At 41.0% G+C, this 21,923-nt stretch overlaps 1 protein-coding gene across 1 annotated transcript in view; it reads left to right on the top strand.

Annotated features, from left to right (window-relative positions):
* The first annotated feature begins 2,484 nt into the window (after positions 1-2,484).
* Positions 2,485-21,923, top strand: part of LOC134537261 (uncharacterized) — a 124,653-nt gene continuing 105,214 nt past the window's right edge. Inside the window, exons 1-2 of the mRNA XM_063377532.1 lie at positions 2,485-3,020; positions 21,402-21,526. Coding sequence (XP_063233602.1) covers positions 2,855-3,020; positions 21,402-21,526 — 291 coding nt within the window. The 5' untranslated portion in view covers positions 2,485-2,854. The remainder of the gene's footprint in view (positions 3,021-21,401; positions 21,527-21,923) is intronic.

Genomic DNA, 21,923 nt, shown 5'->3' with positions numbered 1-21,923 from the left:
GAAACTCAAGACATACAAAAAATGTAGCTAAGCGAGTGACGTTTTTGGTGTCATCGTGACCTTCCGACATCATTGAAAGGAATTTGAAGCAAATGTTTGGCAGCGTGACAGGGCCTTAAGTGCAAGGTACCCAACCGGCGTGCAAACGTTTCGTCGGTAACGTTCCTCTGTGGCACATTTAGCGGTAACGCTAAAAGTTTACGACGAAATAACCAAGATTTATGTTTCCTTCGCCCGCCTATACTACTTGCAGTACCTATAACCGTCCAAATTCCTCATACCTAAATACCCATTGATGAAAGCTGTACAAAAATTCATGTTAAAACAGAGACAAAAACAAATATTTAACTTGGGCGGGAAGGTTAAAAAATTGCTTGAATATTTTTTGTCACACGAAATAATAAGAACAAATGTGAACTGGTTTTATAGTTCCCGCCAAAGACGTGTAACTTATAACGTCGGAAAAGAGCAAATTCATATGTTCTCATGTTACAAATACACTTATAATACGCAAATCAGACATGCAAATTAACGTAGAATTCTTTAAAATAATGCCGAGCGTGATAAATATATGAAAATTGTTTTTTTCAACTACACTTCTTGCGCGAATCACACGTCGCTAGAATTCGCTGATGGAGCAGCTACATCGACTATTGAATCATTTAAATAGCAGACCGAAATTTTAAATTATACAATGAAACGGCTTCGATAAAAGCGAAAGATAATTTTAAAAATACAAAAATACTAAGCCCCAGCTTTGGACCTGATTTTCATCGAGAAATTTTATAAAAACACTGCCCATCTTATTTAAATTCACTAAACAGTTAATACTATAAGTTTCCTTTTGTCTTTGAGAACTTTGGTTTGCTCCATCCACCACAGATGGCAGCACCGTGGTTGTTACACATTACTGTGCCTTAACTTCCGCTGTATTCACGAAATTACTCTTTACCATATGCGGTATACCGAGAAATATAATGTTACAAATAAAAAATATTTCACATTCTGTTATAAAAATGTTCACTACTGAAACTTTGCACCGTGATCCCGCAATTATTCTTTCTGTTCCTTCCTTCAGACCATTCCGGCTAATCTGGTCGCTAAGGAATCCTTCAAACGCGTTTTCCTTCAGTTACGATGGTGAAATTACTTCCACCAACGTTTCGTCAGTTGAAGCATGTGCGGGTTAGGGCATATGAATTTCGTTCAACTGTTGACTGAAATGACCGGATGAGAACTATCCCAAAATATTAACTATGAGCATGTATTTTTCGTGAAAATATTTCGAGACTAGCCGAGAAAAAAAAAAGGTCAATCATTATCTGTGTTTCGTGATTGGTCGAGTTTCTCACAGGTACGTGTCGGCACACCATTCACAATAATTTCAGCACGGAAGCAAAATCGTCCTGAGTGGTCGCGGTGAAAACAAACAGGGCAATCAATGGCTTCTCTCGCATCAGACGGCCGCCGATTACAAGAAAGAAACAGCTGGCGCATGCATACCTTATTGCACTCTTATTGATGGACGCTCAAAATTTTCGCTAAAAAATGCCTGCTCCCCAATAATGACCAAAGAGGTTCAAACCCAGCTGAACGTACAGAAAGCAGGGGGGAATGCGGAGGTGGTTGCGACACGTTCGGCATACCACTAGGTGGGAAGCCCATTCATCATGTTTTACGGGCACCGCCACTTTGGAGCTAGAACCCTTAACGGAGGGGAGGAAGGAGGGAACGGGTGTTCTCCGGGGTGGGGAAGGGGGGAGTTATCGGCCGTCAGGTTGGCAGCGACGGGCGGCGGCGGCGGCGGGGGAAAGAGGGACGACCGCCTGGCGAACTGCCGCCGCCGCCGCCGCCGACGCATTCGCGGCGCAGTGCTGCGTCGTCCGGACGGGGGACCCCCACTCGTCGGCGAGGTTCCGTCAAGGAAGTGGAGATTGCGTCCCGCGCCGGTGCGCGCGCTCGGGAACAAGGTGCCTCCAAGAATATCCCTCCCGTCGCACTGCCGTGCCAAAATATTCTTCTCCCGCCACGCCACTCCCCCCCTCCTCCTCCGCGGGGCTAACCTCCCCCCTCCCCATCCACATTTCTTTTTCCCTCCTCCCGGCATTCCAGGTCGCGTCGACGGGTTCCTCCGTCGACGGCAGAGCGCCCGCCCGGGTCGCCGGGACCAGCCGCGACCTTGCCCGTCGCCGCGAGATCCAGGGGGTGGGCGGTCACGGGAGGTGATATTATTATCCGATAAGGGGGGAAGGGGGGGCCACGGGCGCGGGTAGGAGGGGGGAGGGGGCAGGTTTGTTATTCCAGAGCGGGAGGGAAAGTTCGCGCCGCCAGCTGTTTGTTTGCGCGGGGGAGGGATCGCGTCGGTTGGAAGGGGGTTGGGAGGGAGGGAGGGGGTCGTTATGGACTGACCGGGAGCCCGGGGTGGGGGGGAGAAGAAGAAGGAAAAAAAGGGGGGGCTGCGGTCTGTCACCATCGTCGCGGAGGGAGACGGAAGGATACTCTCGATCAGATCAAGATCCTGGTGGACCCGGGTCGAGCGCGGACGAACCGCCGGAGGGGACCTTCCCGAAGAGACCACGACGGCGGCAAAGTCTACTGGACAGCAAGTGTGTGTCTTCGGCAGTTGGCAAGTGTGCTCGGCGGTCTTGGGAGGCCTCGATAGCGGTCGTCGGAACGTATCTCTTCAGCGGCTGTCCCCGGGCTGTCTTCGGCGGCGATAAAGCCCCCGGCTGTGTCGCGTGGACAGCAGAGTCCTCGGCCGCCCCGCGGAGCCCCAGGCATCGGCGTCTTCGTCGACGGCGAACCAGCGTGGTCAGTGAAGGGGTGAGTGAGGTCCCGCGACAGCGCGACGGCGATGCTCGACATGGCGCCAGGGACGTCCAACATGCTGCGCGCCCGGCGGAAGGACATCAACGTGAAGCCCAACCGGCGACTGGACCGCAAGTCGTCGCGCGGGATGCTGTTCGAGAACGAGGAGCTCCGCCTGCGGACCATCAACATCAACGCCGAAGTGGAGAGAGGTGGGTTCGCACAGCTGCCGCGCTGCTGGAGGGTCTGAGGATATGTGCCCAGGCACTAGCTCGCGGCAGGCCAGTGGAATTCTTAATCCAAAACAAAATTCATTAAGACCCGGTCTCACACACCATTTTGAATTTTTTTTTTCCTTTTTGTATTTACTATTATGTATTTGAGATCTTGTGTTTCATCTGGAATTTCCTTAACATATTTTCACCATAGTTTATCTCACATCGGTAAAAAGAAGAAGAAAAAATGTGAAATGTGAATTGGCAGCTAGTAAATACGGTTAAGTAAAGAACTGGTGAGAAACTTTATGACCCAAAAACAAATGCAAAAAAAAAAAGGTATAGGAATGAACATAAGTGAACAAAAATAATTATAAATATCTTGGTGTGCAAGACCGAGTCTTAAGGTAGCTTACACATGTATCTTCTCGGAAAACTAGAAATCATTCCGCTATGGTTTAATGAGCTTCCTTTATTAAATTGTTTTTGTCATTATTATTATTATTTTTTAAACATTCTAAAATCACCGTGTACGAAATTATTTTGCTTCTATAATAATGTTGTTGCACTCTTGATTTTAAATGTGAATATCCAAAATCCAAATATGCCATTGAAAATTAAGGAATAAATTATACCCCAACTCTAGCGTGAACTATGACCATGTGTGGTAGTGTAAAGTTTGCGCATGTATTCATTTTTTTAGTATATCATTCATAAGCCAATAAAAATTGTTTTCCATAAAACCTGAAAGACTTAAGCTTCTATACTTTTGGGAAACCCAAATTTTTATTTATCAATTATATACTGAAAATACAGAGAATTACGACAAATTTTATTCATGAAAAGTTAATTTAAAACTGTATATACATAGAAATTTCATGTTAGGATTGAAACAAAATTTTATTTTGAAGTTTCTAAAAATAGTATACAGATATTTGTAAATTTGTACATCCAGATGAACATAAGTGTATAATTAAAAAATAGTGTTCGCAGTAATACTGGTTTCGGATTCTTACCCGGGAATTTATGCTTTGTACTGTTCCAGTACCTCCAGTAGTTAAAAGTTGTTTGTAAACTTTTCCCAGAATAGCTTTCCAGTAATAACTGCGCTTATCAATAAGCATGATATAACTAAATATTGGAATTGTTTAATATTTGATTATATTTAGTATTACAAACTATTTCTTGACAACTGGTTTCCAAAAGAATCTTTTGTAATTGCACATAAATTCTTTTTTTCTGTGTGTGTACAGTATACAAAACGTATGAAAAAGCCTGCCCGACAACATAATTCGGGAAAGCTTAAAAGAATCTCGGGGAACTATTATTCATACATTTTTTGAGACACAGAACGTGGGAGTGTTAAATATATTTTAATCTTAATTTACGAAGACCACTCTTTACAAATTATCCAAGAATCTTCATAAATTTACAACTAAGAATTACTTTAAACATGAATTCACAAGGACAGTTAATATTGGTGTTTTAACCAAACATTATAAAAACGTGTTAAGTCTACAAAAAATACCTGTTCTTTCTCCTACGTGTGAGTATACATTGTTTACAACGGATCACAGAACTCTGAAGTCGGGATCGAGTGTAGTTCCTGTACGAACTACTAAGACTTCGTTTATCTGAGTTGCAGTCTTCGTTGAGAAGTCCGTAAATTTAACGTAATTTATAAAGGCTGGGCTACATTCGCGATAGCGCGTGCACAGCGCACACACGCTCTAGTTGAATGTACACAAACAGACAGCAGTTGTTACATTGGAAATTAGCATGCGCACAGAAAAACAGCACGCGCACAGCCCACATATTTTTTGTCTGTGCTGTGCACCGGTTTCTGCTTCAAGGCAAATCAGCGTGCACTACGTCAACGGTTGTTTTGTTGCTTTGATATGTGCATTTAAAAGAAAAGGGGTGAAATTAATTCGAATATGTATTTATTTGAGAGGATATACTTTCTAATTAATAATTCCCAGTCGTTAGAAACAGCGATGTCTCACGCGTCATGTTGATTATTTTCTTTTTACGTCATTACTAAAAATTAAGAGCTATTTCTGTAAATTTAACACTACATCTTTCTTGCATCTGTTTCTATGTTGCAACATTTAAAAATAAATATTCACAAAGTGTAAAATAGGGGATGTTAAAAGATGAGGAAGTGATAATAATTACATAAAATTGCGCGACATTTTACACCCATTATTTTACACTTAAAGAATATCTGATGAAAATATTTAAGACAGAATAACAAATGCAAGATAGGTGTAGTGTTAAATTGAGATAAATAGCCATTAACTTTTAATAATAACGAGAAAATGAAAAGGAAAAAAAATCAACGTGTATTGTGAGACCCCACCATAAACGTTTGGGTGTAGGTGAAAACTACTTTTATAAACAATAGTTTACTTTATTCAAACATTTGAAACCAAAGATTTTTGACACAGTTAAATATGGGAAGAAATCAGTTTGGAATGTTCCGAACTGCTATGTTGTGTGCGAATGTGACTTCAAATTCTGTGTTGTGCGTGTGCAACTGTGCTTTTTACGTGCTGTTTGGCGTGTTATCGCGAATGTAGCCCAGGCTTAGTAGTGTAAATAATACAAAAACAATGTGAGCGAGACTTTCAGTACCTACTCGCTAGAGATGTGTTTACATCTAACTTCGGTAACGAACAAATTCGTGTGTTCTCGTGTTGGAAATAAACTTATAATACAAAACTCGGGCCTCGGATGCGAAATTTTACGCAGAATTCTTGGAAATAATGCTCAGTGTGATAAACATACGAAAATTGTTTTTTTTTTTTTTCCTTGACGCGAATCACGCGTATTTTCAGCACCCGTCGTTAGAATTCGCTGCCGAAGCAGCTATGTCGACTATAGAATCATTTTATTAGCAGACCGAAATTTCATACTAGGTATATAATGAATTGGCTCGCATAAAATAGGGGGAAAGAAAACCTTGAAAAAGTTATAAATCCCGGCTTTGGACCTGATTTCCGGCAAGGAATTTTTTATTAAATATATTGCCCGTCTTGTTAAAAATTAACTAAACAGTTAATCCTACAAAGTTTCCCTTTGGCTTTGTGAAGTTTGGTTCGCGCCATCCACCACAGATGGCAGCACCATTTCCGTTCCATTCACGAAACCACGCCTACCGAATACCGTCCACCGAGAGCTGAGATGTTTGCAACATCAAAAAACACATTTTCAAGAGTTACGCCATGATCACAGTTGAAAACTAAATATAATGCCGGAGGTCTCTTATATTCGCGAGCGAGGGTTCTTTCATGTGGCGGCCGGACAGCTGCGTAGCGCCTGTTCCCCCCGGCTCCATAGGGAGGCGCGGTGGTTACTCCGTCGGCCGTAAGGCGCGCTGTCGGCGCCTCCGACACCTTTACTGCTCCTGCGCGCAGTCTCCGCCACTACTTGTGGCGCGGTTACACGGAACGCGCGTTGAACAGTCTTAAGAGTGTATGTGCCGTTGCAGGCCATTATTATTTTTTTAAGTTTTAGCGTTGCGATAAAATTACAGTTATGCCAATTTTAAGGTTCCCATTGTTTATCGCAGCACGACGAAAATACTACGAGCCAGGCTAGTAGAGGCGACGTGGCACTTGAAGCACGTGTTGGAGTCGTCCTTATCGCCGTCTTGCACCCGGTAGGCTCAAACGCGCATAATTTTCACCGAGGAAGAGGACCTCTTAATTGTTCCCTTTCCTTAGAGGTTATTTTAGCGGAACGTCGGACGTGGCGTAGCTGTGACGTCAGCTGCGGGATTTATATCTTCCGCGTTCCCCCTCCCTCAGGAAAGAGAGAGAGCGAGAGAGAGAGAGAGCCATAACTCCCGTCTTGTTGACGGCCGACTTGGCGAGACCAGCAGCGAAAGATGCAGAAACTGAAAACTCAAGCACACCACAGAGACGGATTTCCTCCCTCGCTTCTTGCCACTCTTTGAGTGTGCCGATGAAGAGCTGCGTTGTTATCTCCGTCGTAACTCTTCTTCCGAGTTGCCGGCATGAAATACACCATTTCCCTTCGCCACCTCGATCGCCATGCAGACGTGCTGATACTGCTGATAGCATGCCAGGGATGGGTCAACCAGATCCTCAAATACTTCAGTACTCGAAAGATTTGATATTCGATATTTCTTATTTTTGTTTTTACTTTTTTTTTGACGTGACAACGTTTAATAAATCGATGAACGCCGGCTGCACGAACGAAAAGCGTCCCGTTACGCATATTTTCCCGTTACGCTGTCGGCGAGTGCAGTAATAATAGGTTATGTTACAATTGACTAAAGAATTATGGTGATTCATATAATTGATGATAGATATTTGATTACAGTTTATTTATATGAAAACATGTTCATAATTATATTTAAACTTTATAGCTAAACACCAGTTTTTAAAATTAATTAAAAGTATTCTACACGTGAACTGTTTCGTCGACTGTTTATAAAGTGAAGTGAAAAGTTAATGTGGTTTTCATTGCTTATTACAACAACAATTTCGGCAATAAAGGTTAATTATTCTTGCATTTTAAAAATCTGATTACTAGTATAATTTCAAGTATTTATTCTTTTATTATTAAAATTAAATTGATTCAATTTTATTCATAAAAGTATGCATTCATTTCATCAATGTTTTGTTATGACGTTGTCACGTTAAACTATCGTCCGTAAACCGACTTTACTGATCTGTTTAAAATATATGGACATAAATGGGAAAAGAAAAATTAAAATTTTATTAGCATCTAATTAAATGTACTGGTTAAAACCAATTTCAGTTTATGATTTGATATTAACAAAACTTTCTAATTTTTTACTGTCACGTATACTTACATTATTACACCGGAATTTTATAGTAAGCATTTATGAAAACCTGAGTCGAGGATGATATTCCACGAAAAAAATAACAACAATAAATCTTCTTAAGATAAATTAGCAAAACCATCGTCGAAACTTAAGTTCCGAGTTGGCTTAAATTTTGTTGTTTTGAAATAGTTAATTTTTCAAATTTTTTCCAGGGAAGGGCATTCATGAAAGTAAATAGCCCAGGGCCATCGCTGGTCCAGGCGTTAGGATGTGGTCCGAGCGCAAAAGCCAGTCCACGCGGAAAGTTCTGAGCAAAGATTTACCTGCGCAGTTGTAAGTTGTTGCAGGTTAAGACGTAGCGTGAGGACAGGAATAACACGCAATTTTTACGAACTGCGCAGTCTTGTAAAATACAGAACACGGGAGTCGAAGGGAAAAAAAAAACTGAGCGAAATTGCCCGAACCTCAGATACGAACGCAGATAATTTGTTGCGCATGGACAGTTGCTCCGTCCCCCGTTCCGTTTCGGACAGCAATTTTTCGCTCGAGGGTGGTCCAGAAAGTGAAGACAGTGATCGTGGCTGGCATTCATCAGTGCTCTAAAGAGGCTCTGATGCAGTTCATTGAACTGTATAAAAGTCACCCTTGTTTGTGGCGAGTTAAAAAAAAAAATAAAGAAAAAAATTGGTGGTCTGTAAAGTCGGTTTACGGACGATAGTTTAACGTGACGTCATAACAAAACATTGATGAAATGATTGCATATTTTTATGAATACAATTGAATCATTTTTATTGAATTACCACTATTTTATATGGATACAAAGAAGGAGTGAAATGAAATCTACAATTGAATTGATAAATTTACTTTTATTTGCACTCATTAATTCAAATATGTTTATTACTTTAAAGAAGAGATTATTTTAACTATAACTTTTATACATGTTTGCTATTTAACTTCAAGATCGTCGAGAATGTTTTACGCGTTTTCGCAACTACACATTTAACGACGAAGTTTGTTCGTCGTGAAATTAAACGTAGAATTTAATAAAAATGCTCTTGCAGTTAATAAAATAAGTATTAGTAAGTTTAAGAAAGAATTTCGGCTTTACTCTCCAACCCAGACGTTCGTGGTGCGCTGGGGCCGAGATTAAAATTCGTCGAGAATATTTTACGTTTTTATGTCTTCCAGTGCTCAAAATGATATGCAATTGTGGCCCCGGGCACGAAATTTTATTTATAATTCATTTATAACTTTTTCGTGCGTGCAGCCGGCGTTTATCGATTTATTAGAAGTTGTCACGTCAAAAAGTCCAGTGATAGGGATAAGAAAAGGCAGGCGTACGAAGCATTGCTGCAGAAACACAAGTTAGTAGTTCGCACGGAAAACAGAGATATGACATCGGTCTACCGGAAGTAATCGGTCAAAGTAAGTAAGTCGAACTACTTGCTGAGTTAGAACTGTTTGTGCGTGGACGCTCCGCGCAGTTTTAACTGCTCAGGTAAACCATAGCCCAAAATGTTGCGTTTGGAACGACCTTGAAGGATGTGCGTCAGACAGTAAGGAAGGACATATGTGTCCGGGAGTTTAAGACGCATATCCGGGAGTCTCATTCGCTCGAGAACGCTCTAGTTAGCGTTGCTTGGTGTCGGAAATCACATTACCCAGACTTTGAGACAAATTGGGATTGGGGGAGGGGAAGAGGGAGAGGGGATGAAGTCACGCGGGGGCGCTGGCATTTTTGATACGAAAACCAGAACTGTTTGGTAAACACGGGCGCACGCCCAAGGCTCGCCGGGACGTGTTGTCTGGAAGAGCGGCTTCACCGGACCTCCGGGTGACGTGATTACACTGTTAGAAATTACAGTACATTTACCAACTTTACAATTTAATAATTACCTAAAATATAACAAAAACTTCTTAAAAAATAATTTTGAGCGAGTCTTTCAGTAGTCGCCAAAGATTCGAAAAGATCTAACCTCGGTAACAAGCGAATCGATGTGTTGTCGTGAAGCTAATAAACTTATAACACGAAAATTGGACACGAATTTTGACGTTGAATTCTTTGAAATAATTCCGAGCGCGTGTTTAAGTATACCGATAAATAAAATATTCGCTTTTCATGTAACAACTTCTCTGAACGCGAATCACACACGTACTTTCTTCGCCCACCTATAGAATTCTCTGCCTGAATCGTAAACGATGCTTGCCACCATCAAGCGCAGATGGCAGCACGAAACAACAGGAAACTTCAAACTATTAGAAACGGCTCCGAGAAAAGCGAAAAAAACTTCAACAAAACATTAAAACCCGGGTTTGAACCTTATTTTCGTAAATAAATTTTATTAAAATACTGTCCGTCATTTTAAAATTAACTAAACAGTTAACACTATAAATATTACGCAGAAGTTATAAGTAATACTTTTAAGGCATTACCAAAATATACACCTGAAACATTTACTATCACTATAAGGATTCTTCTTCTTTATGTAATAAAGTAATTACTTATTCAATAATGCAACATTTTTAAAATTACTCTTTGCATTCCGAGTGTAACCTCTATAGTTTTGTTTGAATACTGTGTAATTAACTTTTTTTGATTTTCAAGTTATGTTTATAGCCAATTAAAAGACTCCTTCGTAATTTGTGATTTTTTATATTAGTACATTTTAATTTAATGACTGAATAATTTCAACAGAATACTCCTTATAGATGACCAAAATTGATTCGGGTATAATTTTGATACTTTGTTAAGTGCGACGCTCGCTGGTGTTTCTAGCGAGGCATCGCCTCTAAGCGCAAGGCTGTGAACTGGCGCGCAGTCTTCTATTCGTGCATAGGGCAACTATCAAGATCGGAGCGGTAACCATAACATAAGCTGATGCAGAAATTAATATAAAGGTGTATTGCAAAATCCTTCGAATGCTTTCAATAGTCTTTACGGGGCTTTTCATGTCTAAATATTATTCTGAAAACACGCGTTTTAGCCCTTTTTACTCTCCTAAAAAATACAGTTTAAAAACGATGTACGAAGACAGAGATGTCCATTCCGCCCTCGGCGAATTCTTAAATGCTTTTCTTAAACAGACCTCAGTAGGATAAGTCGAGCAGTTCCAAAATCGCGTTGTTTCTTCTGAAACTTTGCACACCGTGTGTTTGCCCAGGTAGGCGGGGGGCCTTAAATAGCTTGAAAGGAACTCACTAGGATATATCGTAAAAAAAAATTCATCACGAAGTGAGCATTGCTTAACAAAGACGTTAAGAACACACCGGCGAGGAATCACTTTATAAACCAAACAATGTTTTTGCTATCCAGTTGGCCTACAGAGTTGGGGGTCCGTTCTCGTTCTGACTTTTACTGCTAACGTGCCAAAGATTGCATACACCCGTTCCCTAACTTCTTGCCGCCATGAAATACACATCACACACACAAACACCAACACGCTCTCTTGTTCTCTCTCTCTCTCTCTCGCTCTCTCTCTCTCTCTCTCTCTCTCTCCCAAACTAATCTGATTAGTTTACGTTGAAACGCCCTTTGACGCGGTTTGTGTTTTTAGCACTGCTTGACGGCCCTTGTCGCCGTCGTAAGACGCGTCCATTTGATGTCGGAGTTATAGCATGACGTCACTCGATCATCCTCAGAAAGCAGCGCCAAGACTATTTTTGTTTCTTTTTTTAATGATTCCGGCACCCGAGCGGAAAGTTTAATTTACCGGTCGAGCCTGGGCGTTTATCACTTGTGAAAAATAACTTTCCCTGGTTATGGACCATGGAGGTATTCGTGTTAGTATATGGAGTGGTTGACTGATATAAATGGTGAAGTTAGCAATTAGTTGACGTACAACTAAAAGCGCAGGGTGGCTTGATATAATTTGTCTTAAATTTGCTATCACTATTTTTAGGATATAGTCATTACGAAAATGAAAGAAGAGAGCACCCCACGCTTTTAGTTATACAGAGTTTGGAGCATTATTTGGTTGTCAGAAAAATAATTTAAATTTAAATTTTATATTTTAATATTTTAAAAGCCTTTTTTTTTAATTTTTCAAAACTATAAGTGTTTTAACAGATTGACTCGTTGAAATAGCGTCATGTGAGTATTTTCAAACAAACATTATAACAAAAAATCAATTAAGAATAAAAAAAATAAACTCGATTATATCCATAAATATTTTGTTATCCAGAAAAAGGTGGACTTTTCACATGGTCAGAACTGGTTTTTTTTTATCCGTTTATCTCCATATTGCAAAAGTCAATATGGAGATGATCCGACAACAAGATAACCAGTTCTATACCGCAGAATCAAGAACTTCCTTCACGCCGTGTTAGGATTGGCAGATTTTGTAGACGAACTGGTCACGTCTCTCCATTTTATATAGCTACTCTATAAAGATGAAATATTATATATATATGTATATATATATATATATATACATATGCATTTTGTATCGAACGAAACGAAAAAAAAAATATACATATTACCAATTTTGGATTTTTAACTTTCGTAATAGTAACGTGTGCAAACTATTGTTTTTTTTTAATTTTATTTTAGGGTTTACTTTATAAACCTACAGAAGCAAAGATGGTTAATGGCCACATCATCCGCCAACCACCAAAGTGATCTGGGTTCGAAATCCGGAGTTTTGGAAGTTGGAAGGAAACATTGTGGACGCTGCTGTGAACCAAACAAAAGTTAAAAAAAAAATTTTTTCCCAGAAAAATGCACTTGTTCGTGGGAAATACTTTATTCGTAAATTGAAGAAGATAGCTGTAATTTTACTATGTCTCCTGATGGATTATTTGGAAATTTAATGCTAAAAATTTTTAACACTGTACTTACTATTTCTGTCGACACTGAACTGAGAAAGTCACAACTTTCCATGATTTGGAATCCTTGAAAAATCCATGTAACTTTGAACTGCCGTAAGCTAGAACGATCATAACTCAGAAATAAACTGTTTCTAACTACCATTACTTTGAAAATTACAACTTTGAAATATTATAAGAAATAAAGTCATGGTTTCATGTTTTAGTAATGTCACAAATAAGAAACACGCAAATAATAACTGCCATAAGTTAGAAATATATAACTTAGAAATAGACAAAGCCAAAAAAAACACAACTTAGAAACGTCATAACCAAATAACACAAAACATAGACCACTGTAAATAAGATAACTGTGATAAATTAAAAAAAAAAACGTTCAGATTGAGAGAATCCAACTGCGAAACATATAAAATGATTTGGAAACACTCAATTGTAATTGTATCAAAAGTTAAAAGCAACGATTCCACCTCGTGTGTTTCTAGTCCGGTCAAAATAGACATTTCAAATAACAAAAATTCCGACAGAGCTGAATTTTTGGTAGAGACCTTGAGTACCTACACCAGTAGAAATAAAAAGCCAAAAGTCCCCATAGATCCCATGCGTGCTAAAAAATAAAAAATAATAAAAACTTTTTAGTTTTTTTTATATTTCTCAAAAACGGCAAGTTTTATCAAAAATATAGTTCAGACAAAAATTGTAGATTATAAAATTATCTACAAAAATGGTTCGAATATGTTTTTTTTCCCTAAGAATCACCATTGCTAAGATAAGGCCATTATTGCGTGTCTTTGAAGCTGTGTCGTCGCCGGAGCGGGGCGTGGCGGGAGACCGCTAAGCGGTCGGGAGCGACAAAGCAGTTGGCAGCCGTCACCAGCGGTCCCCGCACATGTTGCGCCGCCCCGCGGGGAATCATAATTACGTCCGGTCGTTATTTACGCCCCTCGCGTTTATGGACCGGCTTTTGCCGTCCTCCGCGCGGGCTTGCTGCAAGGTTTAACGTCGGCGTAAATCACTTAAATTTTGCTCGCGAGACGTGTTTTTACCCTCCCCTTTTTCTCTCTTACCCCTCCTTCCCATCATTCCTTCGTCATCCTCCCTTCTTGGGGGTCTTCCTCCCCCCTTTCGCCGGTTTTCTGCATGTTCTGCAGTTACGTCCGTCGCGGCTTCACATATCCCTCCAGCACACAAACAGCATCAGGCATTCCGTTTACCCCTCGCAAGACTGGGCCACGTGCCAAGATACGCACACACACCACTGCACATACACAGTTAACTTCTTCTTTTTTTTGTAAATGGAATAGAAATATTCACGTAACATTTACAGGTATTTGTACATTCGCATGAAAACAACCGCAGATCTACAAAACGGTGTTCGCAGTAGATAATACTGGGTTCGGATTCTTACCCGGGCATTTATGCTTTGTGTTGTCGCAGTAACTCCAGTAGTTAAAAGTTATTTGTAAACCCTTCCCTGAATAGCTTTTCAGTGTTAACTGCGCACGTTAAAAAGAACAATAAAACAAAATAAATGATTCATTTATTGAATATTCGATTATATTTTTCATGGTCCGAAAAAATTATTTTGATCCAAATATAAAAATTACGCGCCAATTTTCGTAAGAACTACTCAGTAATATTTCGAAAAACGTATTTCATATATGCAAAAATAACCATAGCACCATGTATTGAACAAAGTTACAATATATGTACTGTAGTATTACAAACTATTTCTTGTCAACTGGTTTCCAAAGAAATCTTTCATAAAATTACATTTTTTTTTTCTGGGTAGGGAAATTGTTTCTGCTCTGCCTTTTCGGTGGTATTCGTACGCGAAGGGAAGGGAGGAAGGTAAAGAAACACAATGGGCAGCAAGGCAGGCGAGGATGAGTTGGTAAATCAGCGAGAGGTCTGAGAAAGAGGAGGGTGTAGAGTGTGTAGAAGGTTTAAAGAGTCTTACAATGACTAGGGTGAAGTGGCCGATGATAAGGGGGAGGGGGAAAGGTACCCGTGTTACTATTTCGTGAACCAGAATGTAGTTTTGAGAAAAAATGAGTTAACTTAAAGTTTTTAACTTAGTGAATTTCCTACCGGTAATCACGAATATCACAATGTGCCCTGATTATTAACTGCATGATCACTTAACAATTTAGTATATGTAGTTTATATTCTAGCATATATGTATCAACATTGTGAATAGATTTTTTGTAGCATAGGAAATAAAAGTTTTAACCTGTAAAATATTTGTCCAAAGGTGAATGACACAGTCGCAGAGTAGACCATAGTTCCCAACGCTTTTACTGTCAATAAAATGTTCGTCGCACAGAAAACGTACTCATCGTTCTAAATAATAGCTTCTTACAACTCCCAACAAAACGCATTTTGAAACAAAAAATTATTATGGTTAACTGTCAGATGTATTGAATCGTTAGAGCGGTCTGATTTTCTCAGTGCCTAGTGTATACTGGCCGTGCTAAGACGAATCACCAGCCATTGAAGTCTCGAAGGTTGTTGGCATCGCTTTCGTTGGGATCTGCCTCTACGAAGTCGATGGTACAACATCCAACAAGATCTGCATAGTTGTCGTCGACGATCCCAACCGGGATCTGCGTCGCCTTCATCGCTGCCTTAAGGGACCCCGACGTAGATGGTACACATTCCATCGAGTTCTGCGTAGTTGTCGACTATGTCATCAGGATCTGCGTCGCTATTGTCGCTGCCTTAAGGGACCCCGACGTAGATGGTACACATTCCGTCGAGTTCTGCGTAGTTGTCGACGATGTCATCAGGATCTGCGTCGCTATTGTCGCTGCCTTAAGGGACCCCGACGTAGATGGTACACATTCCATCGAGTTCTGCGTAGTTTTCGTCGACGATGTCAACCGGGAACTGCGTCGCCGTCGTCGTCGCTGCCATCGGGGTCTGCACAGTTGTTAAAAAGGCCTTCCATCAAGGTCGACGTTGATTATGGTAAAGATGCCATCGAGTTCTCAATAACAGCCAGTTATTTAAATCATGTATCAGACGAGTCAATAACTAGATGATCCTTACACGGTCGTAGCCAGTAACAAAGTGAGAGTCGCGTCTTCCAGTCCTCACTTATGTTTATTGTATATTTACTGTCATCGCGACAAACATGTCGCATGTAGCGGTTCGCGACTGTAAGCTGTTAAGTCGCAGGGCCAGGTCACAACCCGCGACAGCTAAAATGTCACGTCGCGTCGCGTCGCGCTCTCCTGGAGCGGCGCCAGGCGTGTCGCGGGTCGCGGGTCGCGGGTCGCTGCGAGAAGCGGCGCCACTCAACAGATGGCGACTTCAGCGCGGACAAGTCACATTGGAGCAGCGACAACCGACCCGCCATGAGTGCGGCCAGTCTAATATACTGCACTCATGTAGGGCACTGGCTATTTTATGTCTGTTCAAAATTATTACATTAATGTTTGGATATATTTAAAAAAAATCCAGGCTACATATTTTGTATTTAAAAACTTCTGAAATATAACAGAACTAATTTGGTTTCTCTGACCATACATTATTTTAAAAAATGTTATAAAATTTATAATGGTCAATGTTGCACAGTAAATATTAAAAATTATTGAATTACGAGATACAAAAAACCTTATAAAACAAATTTTAATTTAAAAAAAACTTGAAATATTTGTTTTTCCAGTGTCATTAACGAAAACACATAAGGAAATAATTAGTTTTGGAAATTTCTCGCTCCTACATACACACAAAAAAAAAAAAACAAGGTTCTGTTTAATTAAATGTCCCTCCACAATACGCAGTTTGTGAAGCCTCGGGATTACGATGTCGCTACAGCGACAAAGTCGCGGCGACGTGGCCCTGCGACTTTCATGTCACTGTTTGTAGGCTTGTCACAGAAACAGAATTTTTTTTTTTCGCTAACTCCCACCACTAACTAACTCACAATTTTGGGCGAACATTCAACTCGATACGATACCAGGTAAACCAGCGAGATAATCTACAACGAAATCTAAGTCACTAACAGTCCCACAGCAACGTTTACCCCGCTTGCTGGGAAACATTTCCCGGCTCGACTCCGGCGGGAAACAACCCCGCGTCACTCGGGCGAGAGGCGAGTCGCGCGACCACGCAACCTGCCGCTAGCTGAAGCAGGGAAGATCGAAGGGGGCAGAGCGCGCGACGCGCAAGTCCCCCCTGGAAGACACAATGCCGCGGGCGGTCCCACCCCCGCGAAGGGGGGGACCGGGGGCCCCCTCGGTATAAATAGAAGCCTCGCTGCGAGGAGCTTGATTTACCCTGGCGGTTTAACACGCGCGTCGTCGCGCCGCGTGATTAACCGCTTCCAGCGGGGCGAGCCTCACGCGCGCGCAGCGGGGCAGAGCCGGGGGCCGCGGCCAGTCCGGGGCGCAGCCCGGGGAGCAGGACCCCTCTTCCCTCCTGGCGGCGACCACAGCGGCAGCCGGACCGTCAGCCATGCGCCGCTTCACACGTGAGATCCGTCCGTGTGGGCGCCCGGCTCGTCCGGGGAAGCCTTCTTTTCAAAGACGAGAGAGCCAAACGAACCGATCGTGCATCTTCGGTTTTTTTTGTTCATTGTAAATATATATATATATATATATATATATATATATATATATATATATATATATATTCGTTTGCCGTGTGTGTGTGTGTGTGTGACCGTGAATTTTTTTTTGTGACAACTCATGATAACTAATGGTCAATTAGGTTAGGTTATCTACATTATAAATACTTTAAAACATTGTGTACGGGTTGATTTGGTCAGGATAGCTACATTAAAGATACTGTGAAATCATGTAAACTGTTTCCTAGCCCTGAATAGCTACATATTAAAAAGTTATTTGCTAAGCAACCATAAAATGATTTCACAGTATTTTTTAATGTAGCTATCTGTACTTACCTAATATAACCAACCATCCACAATGTTTTCAAGTATTTATAATGTAGCTAACCTATCCTCACCTGTTGTGGTACGGAAAAGAAAAAGAAAAAAAAAGCGAGCACGAACTTCGGGGAACTTCGGGTGTGGGCTCTCTCGTCTGTTAAATGAAGGCTTCCCTCGTCCGATGCCTGCAGCGGAGTCGCGGGCGTGCTGCTCTGTTCCCCGCGACAGGCACCTGACGACGCTGGTTAAACTTTGCTGCTAGCGTTTGGCGCAGTTCACCTAGCCTCGTTCAACGCCTGCAGCCGAGCTGGTGACATTCTGCTGGTCGATATATTCACGAACACCCGCTAGTTGTCTAAAAGACGCTATTTGACACTTGCCGCTAGCGCTAGGCCAAATTTAGCCAACTTTGTTCCCTGTCTGTAGCAAAACTAGCGACATTCTTCTGGTCGAGAATATCACGAAATTTGCTACAGGTTGTGAACGATGCTATTTGCCTAATTTAGTTAGCTTCGTTAAGTTGTTTAAGTCGAACTAGTGACATTCTGCTGGTCGATATATCACGAAATTTGCTACAGGCTGTGAACGATGCTATTTGCCTAATTTAGTTAGCTTCGTTGAGTTGTTTTAGTCGAACTAGTGACATTCTGCTGGTGGATATATCACGAAATTTGCTAAAGGCGGTGAAGATGCTATTTTTGCCTAATTTAGTTAGCTTCGTTAAGTTGTTGTAGTCGAACTAGTGACATTCTGCTGGTCGATAATATCACGAAACTTGCTTCAGGCAGTGAACAACGCTATTTGCCTAATTTAGTTAGCTTCGTTAAGTTGTTGTAGTCGAACTAGTGACATTCTGCTGGTCGATATATCACGAAATTTGCTAAAGGCGGTGAAGATGCTATTTTTGCCTAATTTAGTTAGCTTCGTTAAGTTGTAGTCGAACTAGTGACATTCTGCTGGTCGAGAATATCATGAAACTTGCTTCAGGCGGTGAACAATGCTATTTAAACTTAGTGCTAGTATGAGTCCAATTTAGCTAGCTTCGTTATTTGCCTGTAGCTAGTTACTGACATTCTGTTGGCAAAAAATACCGCGATGCACGCTACAGGTGGTGAATGACGCTGTTTAAAAATTGTGCTAGCATGAGTTCAATTTAGCTAGCTTTGTTTATTGCCTGTAGCTGAGTTACTGACATTTTCGTCGTCTAGAATATAACGAAACTCGCTACAGGCCGTGAACAACGCTTTTTATACTTTGTGCTAGCGTAAGCCCAATTTAGCTAGCCTTGTACTGCGCAGGTTGGAGCAGTGTTCGTAACATTTTCCATCAGTATTTGCTCATCTTGACTACCTTAAAATGTCGCTACCGCTATTGAATTAATACAACTGGGCACAGTTCTATTTTATTTTTTCTGGTTACCTGTGACCCAAGGATATTTATTGTTGTACATGCCTTCAAGCAGTGTTGGTGAGATTCTCAAAAGTAATTTTCTAAGATTGAGAATATCCCAAATTTGCAACAGGCAATCAAAAATTTTAATTAAACTTGATGTAGTTCTCTTTTATTTTTTCTGTGCTATTTTTAGTACTGTTTAGCTATCCTTGTTCACAGCATTCATCAGAATAAGTAACTTTCTGTATAGTTGGTTGCTGCTGATCGATTATAAAATTCACGGTGTGAAATATTATTTAAACTTGTCGCCCATTTATATTTTAGAATAACATAGTTACAATATTGTTTACTAGTTGCACAATTGTCTTTGATATTCGGAATATTTTTATGTACCTATAGAATAACACATTTCGCTACAAGCGATTATTCTTCCAAGTTTGTATGTTAACTGTTTCCCAGTTTAGTTAGTTTTTTTCAACAGATAATAAAACAATTTTCATAACAAGTTAAACTAAGTGCTCTCTAATTTATTTTTACACTTTTGACTTCCTACTAAACATATTTTTCACAGTCAAAACTATATTAAAATATTATTGTACCTGCCCAAATATGTCAGTTGGAACATCTTTAAGACAGGCTATGTTTAAGTTTAAAAAAAAATTTTTTGACATGAACAACTGTCAGAAGTTGATTTTTTAAGACCGTGCCATTTCGTTGGATCCGATACTCAGGCCTTCGCAAAATTAAATCTGATATACTTACTGACATTCTCATGTACGTATTACAAAACATTTGTCGGGGTATCTCCTCAGCTGAGGATATGGATGGATAAATTCCCTATATTTTTCTGTCATGCTGTTAACATTATGCACACCGATGTTCTTCCTCTTCAGCGAGATGTCATCGAACAAGTACAAGTCTTGCCTTTGGTTTGTTATCCCAGCATGTTTAGGCTAACGCCCTTATTACCCTGGGACTTCCCAAAGGTTCGGGAAAAGGTACACACCTTGTCATTGAGATCGGTAAAGTGGTTGGAGACCCTGTTACGTAGAGAGGCTGGAACAACCCACCTCTCAATCCGTCACATCATTTTGGAACAGAAGCGTGGGCGGGAGTTAATTTCGAAGGGCTGGGGGTTAGAACAAATTTTTCTCGCCGTTTGCTTTCAAAATATTTCCATTTATTGGCGGGAATTAGAGATCTTTTTTTAGGATTTTGGAGGGCGATGTATGCCCCATACTCCCTTTTTCTGCATACTTTCCTGCTCTGGGACTTTTCAGTTACCTAGAGAAACCTGCGATCCGGCGGAAGCCTATTCATTCATCGAACAGATAAATAGGCAGGTATTAACTGTTGCCTCTCTTGGCCTTCACCTTACTGTGTCCTGTCTTTTGGTTTGAATTCGTGAAGAATGTTTTCCTTTACTTCACACTCCTGTGTGGAAGTTTTGCTACCCAACGTGTTGGTTTCGACCCAAAGCCCGTCATCGAAGAGCAAGAGACGACGTGACCTCAACCCAGTGGCGTAGCCAGGATTTGTGTATGAGGGGTGTTAAAAAGCATCCCCCCCCCCGTATTAAAGCGGGGGGATCCGGGGGTCCTCCCCCGGGAAAATTTGGGATTTTAAGGTGTAAAATAGTGCTATTTTAGCAGAGTCGCACCTGTGTTTCCGTACCATGTGCGTCTCTGCCTGAGGACCGGAGCAGATTGCAGTTCCCGAAACGTCGCTTGTTTCTGTTTTGGTAAAACTATTGTGTTCGTTTTGTCTTTTCGTTTTTGTCGTGTTTTTGTCTCGCTTCAACTGTTGTGCTAAATTATTTTGGGTTTAATATTTTTGTGCTGTCATCATTTGTGGTTTTTTTTTTATCGTTCTATTCTGTTTTGGAAAACTATTGTGTTTGTTTCGTCTTTTCGTTTTGTCGTGTTTTTGTTTCGTTTCAACCGTTATGCTGAATTTTTTTGGGTTCAATATTTCTGTGTCGTCATTATGTGTGGGGGTTTTTTTTCGTTCTCTTAGTACATTTTTCTTTGATTTTCTTTGTTTGTTGACCATATTCCTGTTGCGGAATATTTTGTGGTGTTTATATCCTTGTTGACAACAGCAATTTTTTGCTTAATTTTGTGTTTTTTTGTCTTTTTTTGGGTATTTTTATTTATTTCTTTATTTTTTAGTTTTTAGTTTTTCTTCAACAGAAAAAGTTCTTGGCAATGGCGTATGTCCAAAAAATTACATTCAGCTATTTTAGCAGTTTTCGGTACTTAAATTGAAATATTGTAATGGTAGAAATTTTATTAATTTTTAATATGAAATTTGTTTGAGTGATGAATAAGAAATTAATTAAAGGACCCCCCCCCCCCCCTGGCTACGCCCCTGCCTCAACCCGGCGGGCTCCGACTGCTGCAGTCTCTGGCAGGTCGCGGACCTCACGCCCGCGCGTGTGTGCCCCCCGCAGGTCAGAGCGACATCAAGAAGCTGCGCAAGGAGAACGAGCACCTGCGGCGGGAGATCTGGGGGCTGCGGGACGAGTACGACCGCCTGGAGAACCTGCTGAAGAAGAAGAGCGCGCACGGGTCTGAGGTGAGCGGCGAGCATGGGACCTGCAAAAACACTCCGCGCCTTCACCCGGAGGCGGCGGACCAGCATCCACAACCTTCAATATGTTTCAATGGTCGTTTTCATTTGGTCCGAAATTCATGAGATCATATCATATGCAATCAGGGGCGCAACAACAGGGGGGGAAGGCTATTTTGCCCCCCCCCTTCCCACTGAAACCTTGAAGTGGGGGCAAACGGGTGCAAAGAAAGTGCTGTGGAATCAATTTTTAGATAATAAAACTGCTTAAATAGCACCATTTTCCACCTTGAAATACAAATATTCCCGACCCCCCCCCCCTCGCTTGAAAAGGGGGAATCGATGATTCTTTATAAAAAGGTATATTGCCCCCCCCCCCCCCCTCCTTTTGGAAATTTAGTTG

The sequence above is a fragment of the Bacillus rossius genome, chromosome 12 (genome assembly GCF_032445375.1).
Source record: "Bacillus rossius redtenbacheri isolate Brsri chromosome 12, Brsri_v3, whole genome shotgun sequence".
NCBI classification, from domain to species: Eukaryota; Metazoa; Arthropoda; class Insecta; order Phasmatodea; family Bacillidae; genus Bacillus; species Bacillus rossius.
The sequence above is the reverse complement of the archived record's forward strand: the minus strand, read 5'-3'. Positions and strand labels throughout refer to the sequence as shown.